This window comes from Callionymus lyra, chromosome 1 (genome assembly GCF_982586985.1).
Source record: "Callionymus lyra chromosome 1, fCalLyr1.hap1.1, whole genome shotgun sequence".
NCBI lineage: Eukaryota > Metazoa > Chordata > Actinopteri > Syngnathiformes > Callionymidae > Callionymus > Callionymus lyra.
The window spans coordinates 2,239,850-2,260,851 of NC_141818.1; the positions used below are offsets into that span (position 1 = coordinate 2,239,850).

The following is a 21,002-nucleotide window of genomic DNA, read 5'->3' on the forward strand; positions in this document are numbered from 1 at the left end:
TTTTATTTTTTATGTATTATTTCTTATTGTTTATGAAAAATTTCTGGCTATTAGAAAAAAAAAATTCTCGAAGGAGACCTCCTGAGGGATCAATAAAGTTTTACCTTACCTTACCTTACCTTACCTTACCTTACCTGGGAAGGGAGTGTTTCAGTCGCACAGACATGGAGACTAGAGTTGATCTGAAGAGAGAATCTTTCTCTTGTTCCATCTGTCTGGATCTACTGAAGGATCCAGTCTCTCTTCCCTGTGGACACAACTACTGTAAGATCTGTCTTGAAGGTCACTGGCAGGACAAGGACATCTACGATTGTCCTCAGTGCAGACGGAGCTTCACACCAAGACCTGTCCTGCAGAAGAACACTGTGTTAGCAGAGTTAGTGGAGGAGCTGAAGAAGACTGGAGCAGCTGAGAACCTCTGCTATGCTGGACCTGAAGATGTGGTCTGTGACATCTGCACTGGGAGGAAGATGAAAGCCATGAAGTCCTGTCTGGTGTGTCTGGTCTCCTACTGTGACCTTCACCTCCAGCCTCATCTAGAAGCTCCGGCCTACAGGAGACACAAGCTGGTCCAGCCGTCCAAGCAGCTCCAGGAGATGATCTGCCCTCAACACGAGGAGGAGAAGAAGATGTTCTGTCGTTCTGATCAGCAGCTCATCTGTCACCTCTGTGCTGTGGACCAACACAAAGATCATGACATGGTCTCGGCGGCAGCAGAGAGGAGGGAGAGAGAGAAAGACGTGGATCAGAGTCGAGGAAGGATCCAGCAGATGATCCAGAAGACAGAGGAGGAAGTGAAGCTGTTCCAGCAGGAGGAGAAGAACATCAGAGTATCCGCTGATAAAGCACTGAAGACCAGTCATAAGACCCTGGACAAGATGATCCAGATGCTCCAGAGAAGAAAGTCTGATGTGGAGAAGAAGATCAGATCTCAGCGGAAGACTGAAGCCGCTCGAGTCCGAAGACTTAAGGAGCAGCTGGAGCAGAAGATCTCTGAGCTGAAGAAGAAAGATGCTGAGCTGCAGAAGCTGTCACTCACTGACAGTCACGCTGTCTTCTTCAAGAACCTGACCTCACTCTCAGAGGTCAGTGAAGACACGACCTCCTCCACGACCCTTGAGCAAACTCACCGTCGCTTTGAAGAAGTGTCAGCCTTCATGTCAGCCTGGAGAGACCAAGTCCAGGACCTTCTGAGAGACATGTGGACCAACATCTCACTGATGGTCCATCCAGAGAGAGAGCAGTTCCTCACATACTCACAGGACATCACTCTGGATCCAAACACTGCACACTTAAGGTTGATGTTGTCTGAAGGAAACAAGAAAGTGACATTTATGAGTAAAGATCAGTCTCGTCCTGATCATCCAGACAGATTCATTAAATATCCTCATGTCTTGAGTCAAGAGTCTTTAACTGGACGTTGCTACTGGGAGGTGAAGACGACAGAAGATGTTGTAGTAGCAGTTTCATACAAGAACATCAGCAGATCAGGAGAAGAAAGTCGTTTTGGATTTAATGACAAATCTTGGCGTTTATATTGTTTGAACTTTGGTTGTACATTTACACACAACAACATCACAACTAAAGTCTCCAGTGTCAGACCCTCCACAGTGGGGGTGTACCTGGATCACTCTGCTGGTCTTCTGTCCTTCTACAGCGTCTCTGAGACCATGACTCTCCTCCACAGAGTCCAGACCAAGTTCTCTCGACCTCTACATGCTGGAGTCAGTGTTTGGTCCTCGTGTGAGTTTGTGAAGCTGAAGTAGACGACAGTGAGATTGTGTAGTTAAAGTAGACGACAGTGAGATTGTGTAGTTAAAGTAGACGACAGTGAGATTGTGTAGTTAAAGTAGACGACAGTGAGATTGTGTAGTTAAAGTAGACGACAGTGAGTTTGTGTAGTTAAAGTAGACGACAGTGAGATTGTGTAGTTAAAGTAGACGACAGTGAGTTTGTGAAGCTGAAGTAGACGACAGTGAGATTGTGTAGTTAAAGTAGACGACAGTGAGATTGTGTAGTTAAAGTAGACGACAGTGAGAGTGTGTAGTTAAAGTAGACGATAGTGAGATTGTGTAGTTAAAGTAGACGACAGTGAGTTTGTGAAGCTGAAGTAGACGACAGTGAGATTGTGTAGTTAAAGTAGACGACAGTGAGATTGTGTAGTTAAAGTAGACGACAGTGAGATTGTGTAGTTAAAGTAGACGACAGTGAGATTGTGTAGTTAAAGTAGACGACAGAGAGATTGTGTAGTTAAAGTAGACGACAGTGAGATTGTCGTCACATCATCACGTGAAGCTTCAATGTTTGGATGAAAGTCTCTGAGAACGTTTGTTGGTTGTTTGTGCTGCAGTGAAGACACAGTGACGTCATGTGACTCGACTTGATTGTCCAGCTTTAGATTCTTACTGACGATGAATGTCTTCTTGTAACTGATCTTTAATAAACATGATTCATGGTCAGACTGGTGCGTCTCCTTCCTCTGACGCGTCCACGACAAAGAAGTAAGGTTGCAGTAAACAATCACAACACACACAGACACAAACACTCACAGACACACACAGACGGATACAAACACACAGACACACACAGACGGATACAAACACACATGGACACACACAGACGGATACAAACACACATGGACACACACACAGAGCATGTACAGACAAACTGATGCACACATGCAAACACACATGTACACACACCCACACATTAGTGTACACACAAACCTGCCTGTACACACACACACGCATATACACACACATTAGTGTACACATGCACATTTACACACATGCATGTACAGACGCACAGATGCAAACACACAAACACATACAATTACACACATGCACACACACACACATGCATGTACAAGCACACGTGCACACAAACATTCATGTACAGACACACACATTCTCGTACACACGTACACACAAATGCATAGACACACCTGCATGTACACACACACACACACACACATGCTTGTGCACGAACAGACACACATGTACCAACACAATCAGTACCACAGTCTGAGATTCATCAGGCCACTCAGTAAAGTCACGCACACTTGAGTGTAAGTTTCATCAATGTGTTTGCGTGTGTACATGTCTGTGTGCACGTGCGTGTGCATGCACGTGTATTTGTACGTGTGTGTACATGTCCATCTAAGTAGTATTTGTAGAGCGTGCGTGTCCACGCCTGTGTTGTTGCTGCTGAAAATGTTTCCGCGTCTCATTGAGTTCAGAACCTGATCTCCGTTTTCCCCGCTCCTCCAGGCTGACGGTAAGGTGGTGGACGGCGGTCTGCTGGGAGACGCCAACGGCGTGGAGCCGGCGCCGGGCCGATCCAAGGACTCGGGCAAGTGGCAGAAACCCCGGTTCTCGCGTAGAGCGCTGATGAAGTGTTGCCTGGTGCGGTGGATCATCGCCAGCACGCAGCCGCAGGACAAAGGTGAGCCAGAGAAGAAGAAATCTCGAGCGAGTGTTTCCGATCGATCGCCGCATCGATCCCCCCTCGTTATACCGGCCCCGCTTGACCTCAGGGTCAGGTATCTGGAGGTCGTTTATCAAAACTGTCACTCATTAGAGCAGGGGTGGGCAATTATAATTCTTTTATTAAGCGAAATAAGCTGCAATTTTATTCTTGTGTACGTGAGTTTTTTTTCAAAACAGTTCTTCGACTAACTTGTTTTTGAGGGATTAATATATACTCGAAAAATTACACGCAAAAAGTAAATAAGTGTGAAAATGTAAATTAATAATAAATACAAAATACATTTGTTAATGCATTAGAACCATTTTTACATGATCATACTTTGACATTATAATGAATACCATTAATATCATCATCATAATTTGCCATCGTGAAGAAGTGTGAGGACATGTTCGTGAAGAAGTGTGAGGACACGTTCGTGAAGAAGTGTGAGGACATGTTCGTGAAGAAGTGTGAGGACATGTTCGTGAAGAAGTGTGAGGACATGTTCGTGAAGAAGTGTGAGGACACGTTCGTGAAGAAGTGTGAGGACATGTTCGTGAAGAAGTGTGAGGACATGTTCGTGAAGAAGTGTGAGGACACGTTCGTGAAGAAGTGTGAGGACATGTTCGTGAAGAAGTGTGAGGACATGTTCGTGAAGAAGTGTGAGGACACGTTCGTGAAGAAGTGTGAGGACATGTTCGTGAAGAAGTGTGAGGACACGTTCGTGAAGAAGTGTGAGGACACGTTCGTGAAGAAGTGTGAGGACATGTTTGAAGTGTGAGGACATGTTCTTGAAGAAGTGTGAGGACATGTTTGAAGTGTGAGGACATGTTCGTGAAGAAGTGTGAGGACATGTTCGTGAAGAAGTGTGAGGACACGTTCGTGAAGAAGTGTGAGGACATGTTCGTGAAGAAGTGTGAGGACATGTTCGTGAAGAAGTGTGAGGACACGTTCGTGAAGAAGTGTGAGGACATGTTCGTGAAGAAGTGTGAGGACATGTTCGTGAAGAAGTGTGAGGACACGTTCGTGAAGAAGTGTGAGGACACGTTCGTGAAGAAGTGTGAGGACATGTTCGTGAAGAAGTGTGAGGACACGTTCGTGAAGAAGTGTGAGGACATGTTCGTGAAGAAGTGTGAGGACACGTTCGTGAAGAAGTGTGAGGACACGTTCGTGAAGAAGTGTGAGGACATGTTTGAAGTGTGAGGACACGTTCGTGAAGAAGTGTGAGGACATGTTTGAAGTGTGAGGACACGTTCGTGAAGAAGTGTGAGGACATGTTCGTGAAGAAGTGTGAGGACACGTTCGTGAAGAAGTGTGAGGACACGTTCGTGAAGAAGTGTGAGGACATGTTCGTGAAGAAGTGTGAGGACATGTTCGTGAAGAAGTGTGAGGACACGTTCGTGAAGAAGTGTGAGGACATGTTCGTGAAGAAGTGTGAGGACATGTTCGTGAAGAAGTGTGAGGACATGTTCGTGAAGAAGTGTGAGGACATGTTCGTGTTCTTGAAGAAGTGTGAGGACATGTTCGTGTTCTTGAAAAAGTGTGAGGACATGTTCGTGTTCTTGAAGAAGTGTGAGGACATGTTCGTGAAGAAGTGTGAGGACACTTTTGTTTTCGGGCCTTTGAGTCACCTTGACCCTGAGATAACACACAGTAAGTATTACCTTCAAAGCGTTTGTGGATCCAGATGGTTATTCGTAAGGCCTCAAAAAACTATACTTCTTTCCTTGTCCCAATATATTGATAAAAAAAAATAAAAAAAGAATTTTAAATCTGCTCGTCCATCACATCATTAGAGGCAATAAATTAACTGCCTCCAGCGGAAAGACTTAATGCATCTTGGTGTCTTTTTCACGTGTGAGGGGAAGGATGGAGGCTGCAGTATCTTCACTCATGACGTCCTTGTACTCAATCTGTTGTGACGGGCAGGGAAAAGAGCTGAGCCAAAAGGCAAAGACAGTAGACAGAAGTGGTTTTTCTTTGTAGTGCGTCTAGCAGAGAGTGAGAAGCTTTGGCAACTGTGAGAGACTCATCCTCATCCTTGAGAGAAGGTTTTCGGGCAGATGGGAGGAAGCCCAAGGGCAGACCCGGGACATGATTGGAAAATAGCTAAAAAAAAAAAGGCAGAAACCAGGAGAGAACCAGACTCGGGCTAGAGAAGTCTGGAAGAACGCACCAGGAGATGAGGAAGTGTTGCAGGCAGTATCTGAAGAGTCTTTGGCTTCAAGTGAACAGAACGAGAAGAAAAGTCACCACGTGAACCATCTAGAGGAGAATGGGACTCGATCTAATCTAGTCCGCCTCGGTCTAATCTAGTCCGCCTCGGTCTAATCTAGTCCGCCTCGATCTAATCTAGTCCGCCTCGATCTAATCTAGTCCGCCTCAGGCTAATCTAGTCCGCCTCGATCTAATCTAGTCCGCCTCGGTCTAATCTAGTCCGCCTCGATCTAATCTAGTCCGCCTCAGGCTAATCTAGTCCGCCTCGATCTAATCTAGTCCGCCTCAGGCTAATCTAGTCTGCCTCGATCTAATCTAGTCCGCCTCGGTCTAATCTAGTCCGCCTCGGTCTAATCTAGTCCGCCTCGATCTAATCTAGTCCGCCTCGATCTAATCTAGTCCGCCTCAGGCTAATCTAGTCCGCCTCGATCTAATCTAGTCCGCCTCGGTCTAATCTAGTCCGCCTCGATCTAATCTAGTCCGCCTCAGGCTAATCTAGTCCGCCTCGATCTAATCTAGTCCGCCTCAGGCTAATCTAGTCTGCCTCGATCTAATCTAGTCCGCCTCGGTCTAATCTAGTCCGCCTCGGTCTAATCTAGTCCGCCTCGATCTAATCTAGTCCGCCTCGATCTAATCTAGTCCGCCTCAGGCTAATCTAGTCCGCCTCGATCTAATCTAGTCCACCTCGATCTAATCTAGCCCGCCTCAGGCTAATCTAGTCCGCCTCGATCTAATCTAGTCGGCCTCGATCTAATCTAGTCCGCCTCGGTCTGATCTAGACCGCCTCGGTCTGATCTAGTCCGCCTCGATCTGATCTAGTCTGCCTCGGTCTGATCTAGTCCGCCTCGATCTAATCTAGTCCGCCTCAGGCTAATCTAGTCCGCCTCGATCTAATCTAGTCCGCCTCAAGCTAATCTAGTCCGCCTCGATCTAATCTAGTCCGCCTCAAGGTAATCTAGTCCGCCTCGATCTAATCTAGTCCTCCTCGATCTAATCTAGTCCGCCTCGGTCTAATCTAGTCCGCCTCCTTCCCACTTCCCCATTGATCCGTTCATGGGCCGGATCCGTCTCCTCCTCCCAGTCTCCTCCTCCTCCTCCTCATTGATGCTCGCCAGCATGAAAGATCTAGTGATGAATCTTCCCTGAAGAAGTAATGAGCTGTTTTTTCTTCTCTCGGTTCATCTTCGCCGCTCATCACTGCCGCTCCACGGGCCAGTGATCCAGGCGGGATCGGAACCCACTGATCCATTACCTGGACCTAATTCCGCTCTGCGGGGAGATATGCAGGCGCCTGATGAAGAAAAATGAGAAAATCTGGATGGAGGACAAAAGAGGGTTGAAGGGATTTGAGCTGTTTAACCGAAGCTCAGCTCCGCGAAGAAGTGGATTATGGGAAATACATCAATATTTATAGTCTTTGCACATCAGTCAAATCACGCCGGGAGCTGCAGGTCATGCTTTCATGGCTGCACAATTGACAATAAACATACTATAAGTGAAGGATTTTATTCTTTGTTTTCACGATCAATTACTTTTTTAATATCTGGTAGTTTGGCTTTTTAAGTAGAGGGGAAAAAAGCAACAAAAAAACAACCTAATTTCACAAAAAAAATGCAAATCGTGGTCGTATTTTTTCCACTTGAGAGTAGTTCTCAACTCATCTTGTCTCACTCCCTCTCAGTGAACTCATGTGTGTTTTTGTGTTTATATTGTTAACATCATTATGCAGCACATAGTGGTCATTTCCTGAACTTCAAATATAATTTAATGTAAAGCTTTCAAAATGAACCTGATCTGAGATAAACGACACGTTTATTTTATTCTAAAACGAAATACAAAATAAAAGCTTCAACCGTCAGTTAGAATTGAATATGAATCATTATGTGCAGAGACAGATTATTACTTTACTGCCCAAAATAAAGTATATAATACGATGTAATAATATACAGAAACAAGACAGAAGACAAATATAATTTAAAGTAAAATGAAAGAAACCTAACGATATACATGAATACATAATTGTTCTCGGTGTTGTCTTGATCTTTGAAGTATGTACTGTTTTGAGTATTGTTTTGATTGTTAAAGCGCTTTGTGACCCTGGTCTCGAAAAGCGCTATATAAATATATATTACTTACTTACTTACTTACTTACAAATCTTCTTATTTTTCAATCTCATCTTGTCCTACAAACATTCAGTATTTGTATATTGTATATGTATATTTGAGAGTATCTGGATGTTCTGTTCTATGTTAGTCTTTGTATCCTTTGTTGTTTTTCTTTGACCTATGTTCTTTATCTTTAGACTTAGATTGTGTCATCATCATCATCATCATCATCTTCATCTTGTTCTTCCTCTTTATGTTCTTCTTCTTATTTTTTATGTATTATTTTTTATTGTTTATGAAAAATTGCTGGCTATTGGAAAAAAACAATTTCCCGAAGGAGACCTCCTGAGGGATCAATAAAGTTTTACCTTACCTTACCTTACCTTTCCTTAGTTACTACACTATCACAACACCAGAGTCATGTAATGGACAATACTACACATATATACTTGTTACTACACTATCACAACACCAGAGTCAAGTAATGGACAATACTACACATATATACTTGTTACTACACTATCACAACACCAGAGTCAAGTACTCGACAATACTACACATATATCCTTGTTACTACACTATCACAACACCAGAGTCATGTAATGGACAATACTACACATATATACTTGTTACTACACTATCACAACACCAGAGTCAAGTACTCGACAATACTACACATATATCCTTGTTACTACACTATCACAACACCAGAGTCATGTAATGGACAATACTACACATATATCCTTGTTACTACACTATCACAACACCAGAGTCATGTAATGGACAATACTACACATATATACTTGTTACTACACTATCACAACACCAGAGTCAAGTAATGGACAATACTACACATATATCCTTGTTACTACACTATCACAACACCAGAGTCATGTAATGGACAATACTACACATATATACTTGTTACTACACTATCACAACACCAGAGTCAAGTAATGGACAATACTACACATATATACTTGTTACTACACTATCACAACACCAGAGTCAAGTACTCGACAATACTACACATATATCCTTGTTACTACACTATCACAACACCAGAGTCATGTAATGGACAATACTACACATATATCCTTGTTACTACACTATCACAACACCAGAGTCATGTAATGGACAATACTACACATATATACTTGTTACTACACTATCACAACACCAGAGTTAAGTACTGGACAATACTACACATATATACTTGTTACTACACTAGCACAACACCAGAGTCAAGTACTGGACAATACTACACATATATCCTTGTTACTACACTATCACAACACCAGAGTCAAGTACTGGACAATACTACACATATATACTTGTTACTACACTATCACAACACCAGAGTTAAGTACTCGACAATACTACACATATATTCTTGTTACTACACTATCACAACACCAGAGTCATGTAATGGACAATACTACACATATATACTTGTTACTACACTATCACAACACCAGAGTCAAGTACTGGACAATACTACACATATATCATTGTTACTACACTATCACAACACCAGAGTCAAGTACTGGACAATACTACACATATATCCTAGTTACTACACTATCACAACACCAGAGTCAAGTACTCGACAATACTACACATATATCCTTGTTACTACAGTATCACAACACCAGAGTCAAGTACTGGACAATACTAGACATATATCCTTGTTACTACACTATCACAACACCAGAGTCAAGTACTCGACAATACTACACATATATCCTTGTTACTACACTATCACAACACCAGAGTCAAGTTCTCGACAATACTACACATATATACTTGTTACTACACTATCACAACACCAGAGTCAAGTACTCAACAATACTAGACATATATCCTTGTTACTACACTATCACAACACCAGAGTCAAGTACTCGACAATACTACACATATATCCTTGTTACTACACTATCACAACACCAGAGTCAAGTTCTCGACAATACTAGACATATATCCTTGTTACTACACTATCACAACACCAGAGTCAAGTTCTCGACAATACTACACATATATCCTTGTTACTACACTATCACAACACCAGAGTCAAGTTCTCGACAATACTACACATATATACTTGTTACTACACTATCACAACACCAGAGTCAAGTTCTCGACAATACTACACATATATCCTTGTTACTACACTATCACAACACCAGAGTCAAGTTCTCGACAATACTACACATATATACTTGTTACTACACTATCACAACACCAGAGTCAAGTTCTCGACAATACTACACATATATACTTGTTACTACACTATCACAACACCAGAGTCAAGTTCTCGACAATACTACACATATATACTTGTTACTACACTATCACAACACCAGAGTCAAGTTCTCGACAATACTACACATATATCCTTGTTACTACACTATCACAACACCAGAGTCAAGTTCTCGACAATACTAGACATATATCCTTGTTACTACACTATCACAACACCAGAGTCAAGTACTCAACAATACTACACATATATCCTAGTTACTACACTATCACAACACCAGAGTCAAGTACTCGACAATACTACACATATATCCTTGTTACTACAGTATCACAACACCAGAGTCAAGTACTGGACAATACTAGACATATATCCTTGTTACTACACTATCACAACACCAGAGTCAAGTACTCGACAATACTACACATATATCCTAGTTACTACACTATCACAACACCAGAGTCAAGTACTCGACAATACTACACATATATCCTTGTTACTACACTATCACAACACCAGAGTCAAGTTCTCGACAATACTACACATATATACTTGTTACTACACTATCACAACACCAGAGTCAAGTACTCAACAATACTAGACATATATCCTTGTTACTACACTATCACAACACCAGAGTCAAGTACTCGACAATACTACACATATATCCTTGTTACTACACTATCACAACACCAGAGTCAAGTACTCGACAATACTACACATATATCCTTGTTACTACACTATCACAACACCAGAGTCAAGTTCTCGACAATACTACACATATATCCTTGTTACTACACTATCACAACACCAGAGTCAAGTTCTCGACAATACTACACATATATCCTTGTTACTACACTATCACAACACCAGAGTCAAGTTCTCGACAATACTAGACATATATCCTTGTTACTACACTATCACAACACCAGAGTCAAGTTCTCGACAATACTAGACATATATCCTTGTTACTACACTATCACAACACCAGAGTCAAGTTCTCGACAATACTAGACATATATCCTTGTTACTACACTATCACAACACCAGAGTCAAGTTCTCGACAATACTAGACATATATCCTTGTTACTACACTATCACAACACCAGAGTCAAGTACTCGACAATACTACACATATATCCTTGTTACTACACTATCACAACACCAGAGTCAAGTTCTCGACAATACTACACATATATACTTGTTACTACACTATCACAACACCAGAGTCAAGTTCTCGACAATACTACACATATATCCTTGTTACTACACTATCACAACACCAGAGTCAAGTTCTCGACAATACTAGACATATATCCTTGTTACTACACTATCACAACACCAGAGTCAAGTTCTCGACAATACTAGACATATATCCTTGTTACTACACTATCACAACACCAGAGTCAAGTACTCGACAATACTACACATATATCCTTGTTACTACACTATCACAACACCAGAGTCAAGTTCTCGACAATACTAGACATATATCCTTGTTACTACAGTATCACGATATACCGTATTGTTGTCAATACAAACCCTTATTTTCAACCAAATTATAACTTGAAATTAAACCGTTAATTCTGTGCCGACAACGATTCAAAAGGTGAAACTTCTGATTAAAAGAGAAGAAGATGAATCAAAGTTTGAACTTGTTGTCGCACGTGTGCGGTCCGTGTGAACAACAGGAAGCTGGTTCTCAGATCTCATCCCAGGAGCAGGTTCGTCGAGGAAGACGAGGATGGGGTCCGACACCAGCAGCTCCTCCGGTGTCGCCCGGAGCTGCTGTTTGCTCAGTGTCTCGGCCTTCATCCCTGACTTGTTTTCTCTTCTCATGCAGGTGTGCTGCAGGTGAGAGGAGTTGGTTTCACATGAGCATTTGTTTGTGGCTGCACTCACAGGAACTGATGGCTGCTGACTCAGCTCATCTTTTGGATGTTTACATCTCTGGTTACATCCTGCTTGTGACTGGACGACTGTTGTTCATAAGGGAGCAGCGCCCTCTGGTGGACAAGAGCTTAGATTTAAAATCGACTTGCATTTCCGGGAGGTTAAGTCTTTGCTTTTATTTTGACAAGCCTTTGGGGGAAAAAAATGAAACTCTGGATGTTTTAGGTGAAACTCTTCCTGAGGTTGAAATTCTTCTTCTTTCTTTAAGACTTTTCTGAGCACAAATGTGTCACTGAAGCTTCCTAATGTTCTATGTTTGTCCTACATCTCTCTATTGACTTCTGTACTTTATCAAGGTCACCTAACGTAGAAACTCTCCCGACTCACTCTCATGTTTCAAACATTCAAGTATTTCTCTCCAGAATGCAGTAATTCCCTCAATACGAGCAAGTTTGGAACATCTTCACTCCTTCTCCAGCCAGCTGTAATCACGGCCCCGCTTTGTTTATACAACGAGTCCCTTGGAGTTGGAAACTTCCTGGATAGACTATGTGCGGTGACGAACCTCCACGTTTGACCAATCACAGCAGAAAGTCTTTTCAGTGGGCGGGGCTTAAGATATTCTCGAGTTTTGTACAAGACACACTTTCATCAACACTGTAGTTGAACTTTCACATGAATCCACCTTCATTTTGAGCCAGACTTAGTTCCACTGTGAGGTGGACTGTGTTGAGGGACCAGCGGGGGGGTGAGGAGGGGGACGAGGGGGGTCGACGGAGAGAAGAAAAGAACCTCGGAGGTGTGTGATGTGTGTGATGTGAAAGGTCAGAGGACCCCCGGCTTTAATTGATCCTTCAGAACCTTCCGTCTCTGACTCTGGCTTTGACGTGGCCCAGGGATATTCAAACGGGTTCTGAAACGTGACGATCACCCCCATGATGCACCTGGGCTGAACAGCTCCGAGGTCTCGCCCGGAACGCTCGGACAGATCCGTTCCCGCCGCCGCCGCCGCCAGTCGCTAGTCCAATCGCTAGTCCAGGTGCATCATGGGGGCTGTGATGGCAGCTCTGTCGGTGGAGGCCCGCACGCGTCTCACTCGCCCCAGCTGCCTGTCTCACTGTGGACACAGTGCAGCCCGGTACCACCGCTCAGGTAGGCCCAGGTGTTCTGGACTCGTCCCTCGGACCCTCTTAGATCTTCCTTTAGTCTCTCCTTGTGTTCATGGGTGTTGTCATGTTGGGGACACGTGTGTATTAACACTTTACAGTGGTTGCGGGTTGAACTCCCGATTGTGCCGTTGTGTCCTTGAGCAACGCACTAAACCCTGAGTGCTGTGAGTGATTCCCCTCAGTGTGCGATTGTGTGCGAGAACGAGTGGAAAAAATGTGTCACTTTAGATGAAAAAGTATCTGTTAAATACATAAATATGTGTCGAAACATTCATATTCAGGAGTTTTTGTCTTCGTTTGTTTGTTTTTACTCGACTTATTTCCTCCTGTATTTATTTATTTACATTATTAACGTCCTTTAAAACTAGAAACACAACAAACTTCTACATTTGTGTACATCTGTGAATTCTTACTATCAATATTTTGTATATACCTATTTATTCTTTAATCAAATTTCAACCCTAAATAGAAGTTTTTTTGTTGTTTTTTTCTCTTTTGTACTTCTTATCTTATTTAGATTGTTGTTAAATTAAAATGGGAGAACATACATATATTGTCTGAAGTACTTTTATGATGTATATTGAGTATATTTAAACAACATTTATTGATATCCTAATAAATAACAATTGCATAGAGTTAAAGTCTAGATTTCATATCAGTTTTTAAGGAGTTAAGATTTGTCTTTATATTGAAACTCTAAAATAAATAAAAAAATAAAAAAATGTAATTGCTCGTCCTTGAGTAGATTTTATTGTATAAGAAATTATTTATTTTCATCTTGTGACCCAATGCGTGGAATTTGTTTGAGATCATGTTATTTTGCAGCATCTAGAAACATAACATGGACTAAAGGTGATCCTTGAGGAACACCACACTTATGATAACCTCTGAATTCAACCGTTAAACGATCCCTTTCATAACAAAAACAACGTTTAGTAATGTTCATTTTAGTTGCCTGTCAATCATAGGCGGGCTACTAAAGTCTGTCCCAGCTATTCGGGGTAAGAGCCTGTGGGCCCCGGAGTGTGGAAAGCAGATGTTGCTGCTCAAAGATCTTAAGAAGTCACGGTCAGTGGCGTGAGCTCCAGGTTTGTTCTTAAGTGAAGTGCTGAGCCTCCATCCATCTTCTCTGAGTGTGGACTTGTGTTTGTCAGCAGCTTTTCTAAGAGTCCTAATGGTCCAGAAGAACACACACACTCACACACACACACTCACACACACTCACACACACACACTCACTCACACACACTCACACACACTCACTCACACACACTGACCACAGCAGCTCTTAAGTAGATCCTCACACGACCTCACCTGTCGTCACCTGACTCGTTCCGCGACCTTCTGTCTCTGCTGAGAAAGGTCAGCGTTTATTCATTTTCTTTTCTTCTGGAGGATCTCAGAAGAAGGTGTTGCCGTCACAGCGCCACCAGGTATCGATCCGGTGCATTAACGCGGGCCCGCACACGCTCCACGTCTCATCTGGACGCATTAGCAGGTGCGCAGTCATCGCTCCGTCCTGAGGTTTGAGGTTTAATCCCCACGAACCGTGGTGTCACACTTGTTGTGTAGTTGATGTTGTCTCTCAGGACGACCTTCACTCTCAGCCACGAGGATATTGTCGATACACACATAAAATACTATTAAATATTTCTTGTTCCTCACTTTTTTCATTTTAATATTTCGTACTAAAGTTGATCCTTTATTCCATTTGTAAGAATTATGACCCAAGTCAACTAATGTGTAGATGCAAGTGTGTCTTAAATAGATGTTGTGACTCTATTTTATCGTCAGTGTGTGTTTGTACAAAACTCTTAAGCTCCGCCCACTGAAAACACTTTGATTTTCTGGAGATCTTGTTTCCCATAACCACGCCCACTCTGCTGTTATTGGTCAAACATGGAGGTTTGTCACCGCGCGTCATCAACCCCGGAGGTCTCCACCTCCAAGGGACTCGTTTTATAAACAAAGCCGGGCATGATTACTGCTGGCTGGAGGAGGAGCGAAGCCATTGTTATTATGTCATAATGGACTCTCGTAACCTCTCGTTCGCGCAGATTTCAGAGCAACTTTCTAAAGTAATAAATTGAAAACATGGTCATGATGAGGGACTTAGTGCGTCTTGGAGAGGAAGACTTACCGTATTTTCTGGACTATAAGTCGCTCCGGAGCACAAGTCACACCAGCCATAAAATGCATAATAAAGAAGGAAAAAACAAATATAAGTCGCACTGGATATAAGTCGCATTTTGGGGGTAAATTTATTTGATAAAATCCAACACCAAGAACAGACATGTCGTCTTGAAAGGCAATTTAAAATAAAAATAGAATAAAGGCAACAACAGGCTGAATAATTGTACGGTATGCTTACGTTACATGACACAACTGAGAACCTGGTATGTTAACATAACATATTAAGAGTTATTCAGAGAACTATAGCATAAATAACTAAGAAGTTTACCAAACCATCCGTGTAACTCCAAATAACTCAAATCCAATGAGATCTTCATCCTCGGTGTCACTTTTAAACAACTAACTAACTCCGGAGGTAGAAGATGCGGCGCTTCCTCTTCTACGTCAAAATTATCAACACAGGCCTAGAGCGCCCTCTTGAGGTTTAGTGTGAAAATAACATGTAAAATTATACACCAGTAATAATGTGTTCATAATTTCACACATAAGTCGCTCCAGAGTATAAGTCGCACCCCCGGACAAACTATGAAAAAAACTGCGTCTTATAAAAAATAATAATAATAATAATAATAATAAAAAACTTATAGTCCGGAAAATACGGTAATTTTGAAACCAAAATATGTCCAAACATCAGCTCTAAACGCTGCTGGAGTCGACCGTATCCTCTCGTTCTCAGCGCCTGGATTTTATTGCCGCAATGACTGCTGCCATCTAGCAACCAGAAACTTAACTGCAACACAAAAATGAACAAAAGCCGTGAATATTTGAATGTTAATTGTGAATAAATACATTTAAAAAAATCTTTACGTTAAACTCACTTTATTGAACCGTAAACCAAAAAGAACTATCGATACAGTCAAACAATATTATAAAGTATCGCTTGATATTTTCTAAGACCTCCAGTATGCGCTGCCTTTCTAGTTGTATATAAATAGAAATAAAAGATACAGTTCATACAATATTTACGTTGTTTCATAAACATCAACAATAAACTTGATTAATTATCATTTTATTTCTATTTAACGTGATTTATTTTGTGCAAATCTTTCCGAGAGAAAATAACCATAAATCGCGACAGACTTATGGACGTCAGCGTCTAAAGTCAAAATCAAACGTTTGTGCTTTTAGTGTTTCTAAGCAGCTGGTGTTGTGTGTTTGTCGCTCCACGTCTTTGATTGTCGTTTCCTGTTTTTCCCGTCAGTCCAGGGGGGGGGGGGGCGAGGAGCAAGTGCACCGAGAAGGACTGTGGTTAACCAAAGTTCTGGGACCTCAGAGGGAATAAGAGTAGAGCAGGAGGTGGTCACGAGAGGAGGTGCAGTGGTGATAGAGACAGGATGCTCCAGGGGGGGTTCAGGAGCAACAGATCCCTGGGAGGGAGGAGGAGGGAGAGGTATGTGTGGAGGAGGTCCTCACCCGGGGAGGAGGTCTTGAGCTCCAGTCACTTTCCCAGGATCTCTCTCACTAATGCTTCTCTCTGGAACCATATCTGGACCTGGATCTGGACCGGCCTGGATGAGAGATCGGATCAAATCGCCCCAGAAGTTTAGACTATTTATGACCCCCCCCCCCACCCCCAACGTTTAGGTATTCCTCGTACGTAAACGACTCTGGACTGTAAATATTTTGGGGAGTATTTACAGCAGGGTTCGGGTTCTCAGCCGAGCCCTCGGGGAAGAATCATGTGCTGGACTGATTTATTCTCCGCGGCTGATGGTTGTTGATGTTATGGAAGGTGAGAACTCTGGCTCGGCCTCCGCCGGGCCCCGACGATCTGGTCCCCGTGAAGAGAGGAGTCGGGAACGATGGATGCAGAAGTGACGCCGAAGTGCTCTGGTTTCCTCAGAGACGTCTGGAGGTTGTGATGTAAACCATGACGTGAGGAATGTTTGGATCCAAGACGGAGAATTGAGTCGGACGCTCGGGACATTTATTTTCTCTCCGGACGTTCTTCCCTATAAGTCGGCCTTCATGGATTTCCAGACTCCCTAGTCGACACTCATGCTGGATCTGTGGCCCGTGAGACACTTCCTGGATCCATCACGAAGACCCTGGTGACTCATCAGCCCACATTCCCTCTGCCTGGATTTGTCCCAGACCACCCCCCCCCACCCCCCCACGCTGCAACTATGGGGATCCAAGGCATGGAGCTGTTTGCCATCGGCGTGGTCATCATCCTGTTCATGGCGGTCCTCAAACAGTTTGGCATCTTGGAGCCCATTTCCTCGTTTGAAGGTAAGGGCCGCTCTGCCCTGAGTCCCGCCTGACAGGTGTTAGACTTGTATCCAAGGAGTTGAACAACAAGTCCAACACAACGCAGTCGACGATTGTGCGTCTCTTTTAAGACTCTTCGTGACGAGGAAAATGAGTCGAGCCAGAAGGCAAAACCTTTTTTTATTTTACTCTTCTCAGTACAGGGTTGTCAAACATGTTGTCAAGGTCGTGGCCCGAAAAATAATGTGTATTTACCAAACTATGTGGAGTATTATTTAGATTTTTGATATTGTTTTTCACTCCAGAAGACTCGATATATCTTAATTATCTCTTCCATAAACATCAAAGTCTCTTATCTTATCTTAACTGACATCTTTAAAATCAAAATATCAACTTTAATCTTCTTCAACCTGCCGATCAAAAAGACTCAAAATCCTCTTATTTTCTTTTTTTATCAGTGCGTAATTTTGAAACAATAAGATGAGAAGACTCACTTTCATAAAAAAAACAACAACTTTGAATTTAGGCTGCAACAAAGAATCTATCCTGGGTCGGCCCTGGGTCCTCCTCCTACGTTGAGTCCCTCCCAGACGCCAGAGCTCTATGTTATTTATCTGTAGATCTTCATATTCGTCGTCTTCCGCTTCATCAGGGGTCGAGGGGGCAGCATCTGCAGCAGCAGCAGCCCTTTACCGTCCTCTCTTCAGGGAGGGTCCCCGAGGCATTCCCAGGCCAGATGAGAGACATAAGTCTCTCGAGTGTTCTATGGGATGCAATTAGATATTTCTGAATTTAAATTAATAGAAAATGTAATATGTAATTGTATTTAATAAAGGTTAAGATAATTAGATAATGATAATTAGATAATGTAAGATAATTCAATGAAAATATGTTTAGAAAAAAAAGGAAGATTAAAAACTAGCTAAAATAATCCAAGATAATAATAATAATTATAATAAGCTTTGTATGAAAGAGCAGAAAGCTAAAGTTTAGTGGTAAAATTGTTCACATTAAATCTAAATTCTTTACTAAAAACATTATTTATTAACTTTTATATAAGGCAGTGAACACGATACTGAAACAATTATGTCAAAGAAATGTTAATAAATAATGTTTTAGGAAGATTTATGGCAGCATCGATGAAGGAAGAAAACATAAACTGTAGTTTTGTTTACAGCATGATATTGTCAACCCCTGATTGGCTGATCTTTCTCCTGCAGGGTCATGTGACCAAGTGAGTCAAATGTGTAGTTTAGAAAGAGTTGCTGAGTCGTTCATTTCATAGTAATGTTTCATTGATTAAAAGGGTGACTTTATTGAATGAGCACATTCTTCAGCAGCCCAGCGTCGGCTCGTGTCTACGGGTGATCCTGCTCGTCTGAGGGGTTCTGGGCGGGGGGGCAGCCAGAGTGGCCCGCGGTCAGTGTGCCAAGACCTTTACAGGCACATTAGCTCTCGACAACAGACCCCCCCCTGCCACCCTCCACCCCCTCCTCACGCCCACCAGCCCGGTCCAAACCCTGGTTTAGCATTTCTTAGCATCCATTATGCATGAAGTATTGAACCGGACTAAATATGGAGTCTGGACTCTGAAGGACGCTGGTCACCCCCGATTAGATCCTGGATCCACCATCGCAGCTATTTCAGGGGAACACGTCGGTCGAGTGTAACTAAATATCAAAACATTTGTTCGCAATATTTGTTTTCAGGTTAATACATTGATATTCGACAGAACTTTATCGATTTGTTATATCTTAAATCATATTTAATTTATTATATATATTACTTATTATAAAGTAAATCAATTATTTTATTTTATTTACAATTAACATGCAAATATTCACAGTGTTCATTTTTGTGTTGTTATTAAACTTGCCAGCAGTCATTACGTCCTCGCAATATTCAATATTCAATATTCAATATTAAATCAAAGACCCGGAAAATAATTTGTTAGGAAAATATTGAAATCATTCAATTAATTCATGTTAATCATTTAATGCTTAAAACCCATTTAATAAAATAAATACATTTGAAATGTAACATTTCAATACTTTTTTTATTTTAATACACTTTTAAGTGTATTTTTTTTAATATACTTGACTTAAAAAAAAGTCATGACGTGTCAAGAGTCACAGACTAATGTTATTTCAGGGAAAATACCAGCGTTTTTCAAAATAAAACACCTTTTAGAAAGTGTTAGTTCCGGTCCCTGCACCAGGGGTTAGTGAAGGTTTTGGTCCCTTTTTTCATGTTAAATTACATTTTAATTATCAAGTCAATGTGAATTACTAACTAATATTTTTGACTGTGTAAATAACAGTTTAATAAAAACAAATTATTACTATTTAAGTTGAAAAAAAAAGTAATAATACTTAAATGACAAAAAATAATAATAATAGCTAAATAAAAAAACAAAAAATGTTGTACGTTTATACGTTTCTCTTTTAGAAATTTTAATAAAAAATAAAAAAGTAAGGACGTTTATCTTCCTTTTTGAAAACAAGTAATAAAAAAGCAAGAGATTGAATTGGGGAAAAAAAATTAAATTTCAAAAATTAAATCTTAAAACATATATTTTACTGAAACTAATAATGATTTATAACTGATATTAATTGTTGTTGTTTTCTGTGCTTTTTTTTTCTTAGCATACCTTATCACTTTTTAACTCCATAAACGCTCAAACTGATTTCCCAGACCTTTATAAACACTTCTGAGACTTTTATTTTGAAATGTTGGCTGGACTTATTTTCCGTGTTCATAGACTTATTGATTCAGATCCTGATGGTTTTTGTCTTCTTATCGTCTTTTGTTAATCTTCCGATGACGCGATGAACTGTCTACACGTCATCACATCATCAGTTTTTCGTGATATTATCATTATTTTTCGTCATCACTAATATTAAGGTTTAGATCATGTGATTCCTCGCGCCTCCGCCAGAGGGCAGCAGCGGACACTGATCCCGGGACAGAAGTGTCTCAGGTCCAGAGGGAGCAGAAGTTATTCCAGAACCAGAGCAGCAGGACCGAGTCCTCCGAGAGCTCGTGCTGTTAAATCTGTTCTCACAAGACTCTCAAGGACGTCCAGAGAAGCAGGTCACGAGATGATTGACAGTCGAGTTTTAAGAGAAGTTTGATTTTTTTGGCTCCTGTTGCTGCACGACTGCAGCCTTTGTTGACCGCAGTGGTCAGTACCTGTCCAGAGTGGCCTCGGTAACTAGATGATTTGAATAGAATGTAATTGATCGAATTGTCTTTGTTCGTGTTATTCAACATAATTAAGACATATTTAATCCAATAATTAAATGTTTTTTAATGTTTATATTAAATTATTTACTGTATATTTATTGTTTTTATTGTATTATTGTATTACTAACAGTTTTGCTAATAAAACAATATTTTTTATGATATTACACATTTAATTTTACATACTTTTCTATACATTTATATTCAAATTTCATTCATTTTCACTTGAAAGAGTAAATATTTTC

The 21,002-nt window shown here is 41.3% G+C and overlaps 2 protein-coding genes across 2 annotated transcripts in view; both read left to right on the forward strand.

Moving 5' to 3' along the window:
- Positions 1-21,002, forward strand: part of LOC148087376 (calsenilin-like) — a 125,032-nt gene that overhangs the window by 95,895 nt on the left and 8,135 nt on the right. Inside the window, exon 4 of the mRNA XM_087787786.1 lies at positions 3,270-3,444. Coding sequence (XP_087643912.1) covers positions 3,270-3,444 — 175 coding nt within the window. The remainder of the gene's footprint in view (positions 1-3,269; positions 3,445-21,002) is intronic.
- Positions 136-2,461, forward strand: LOC148087384 (tripartite motif-containing protein 16-like). The gene has a single exon (XM_087787633.1). It carries the CDS (start codon positions 165-167, stop codon positions 1,764-1,766), a length of 1,602 nt encoding a protein of 533 aa, XP_087643759.1. The 5' UTR covers positions 136-164; the 3' UTR covers positions 1,767-2,461.

Coding starts and splice junctions, on each gene's coding strand:
- LOC148087384 (XM_087787633.1), top strand. CDS start 165: ATGGAGACTAGAGTTGATCTGAAGAGAGAATCTTTCTCTTGTTCCATC.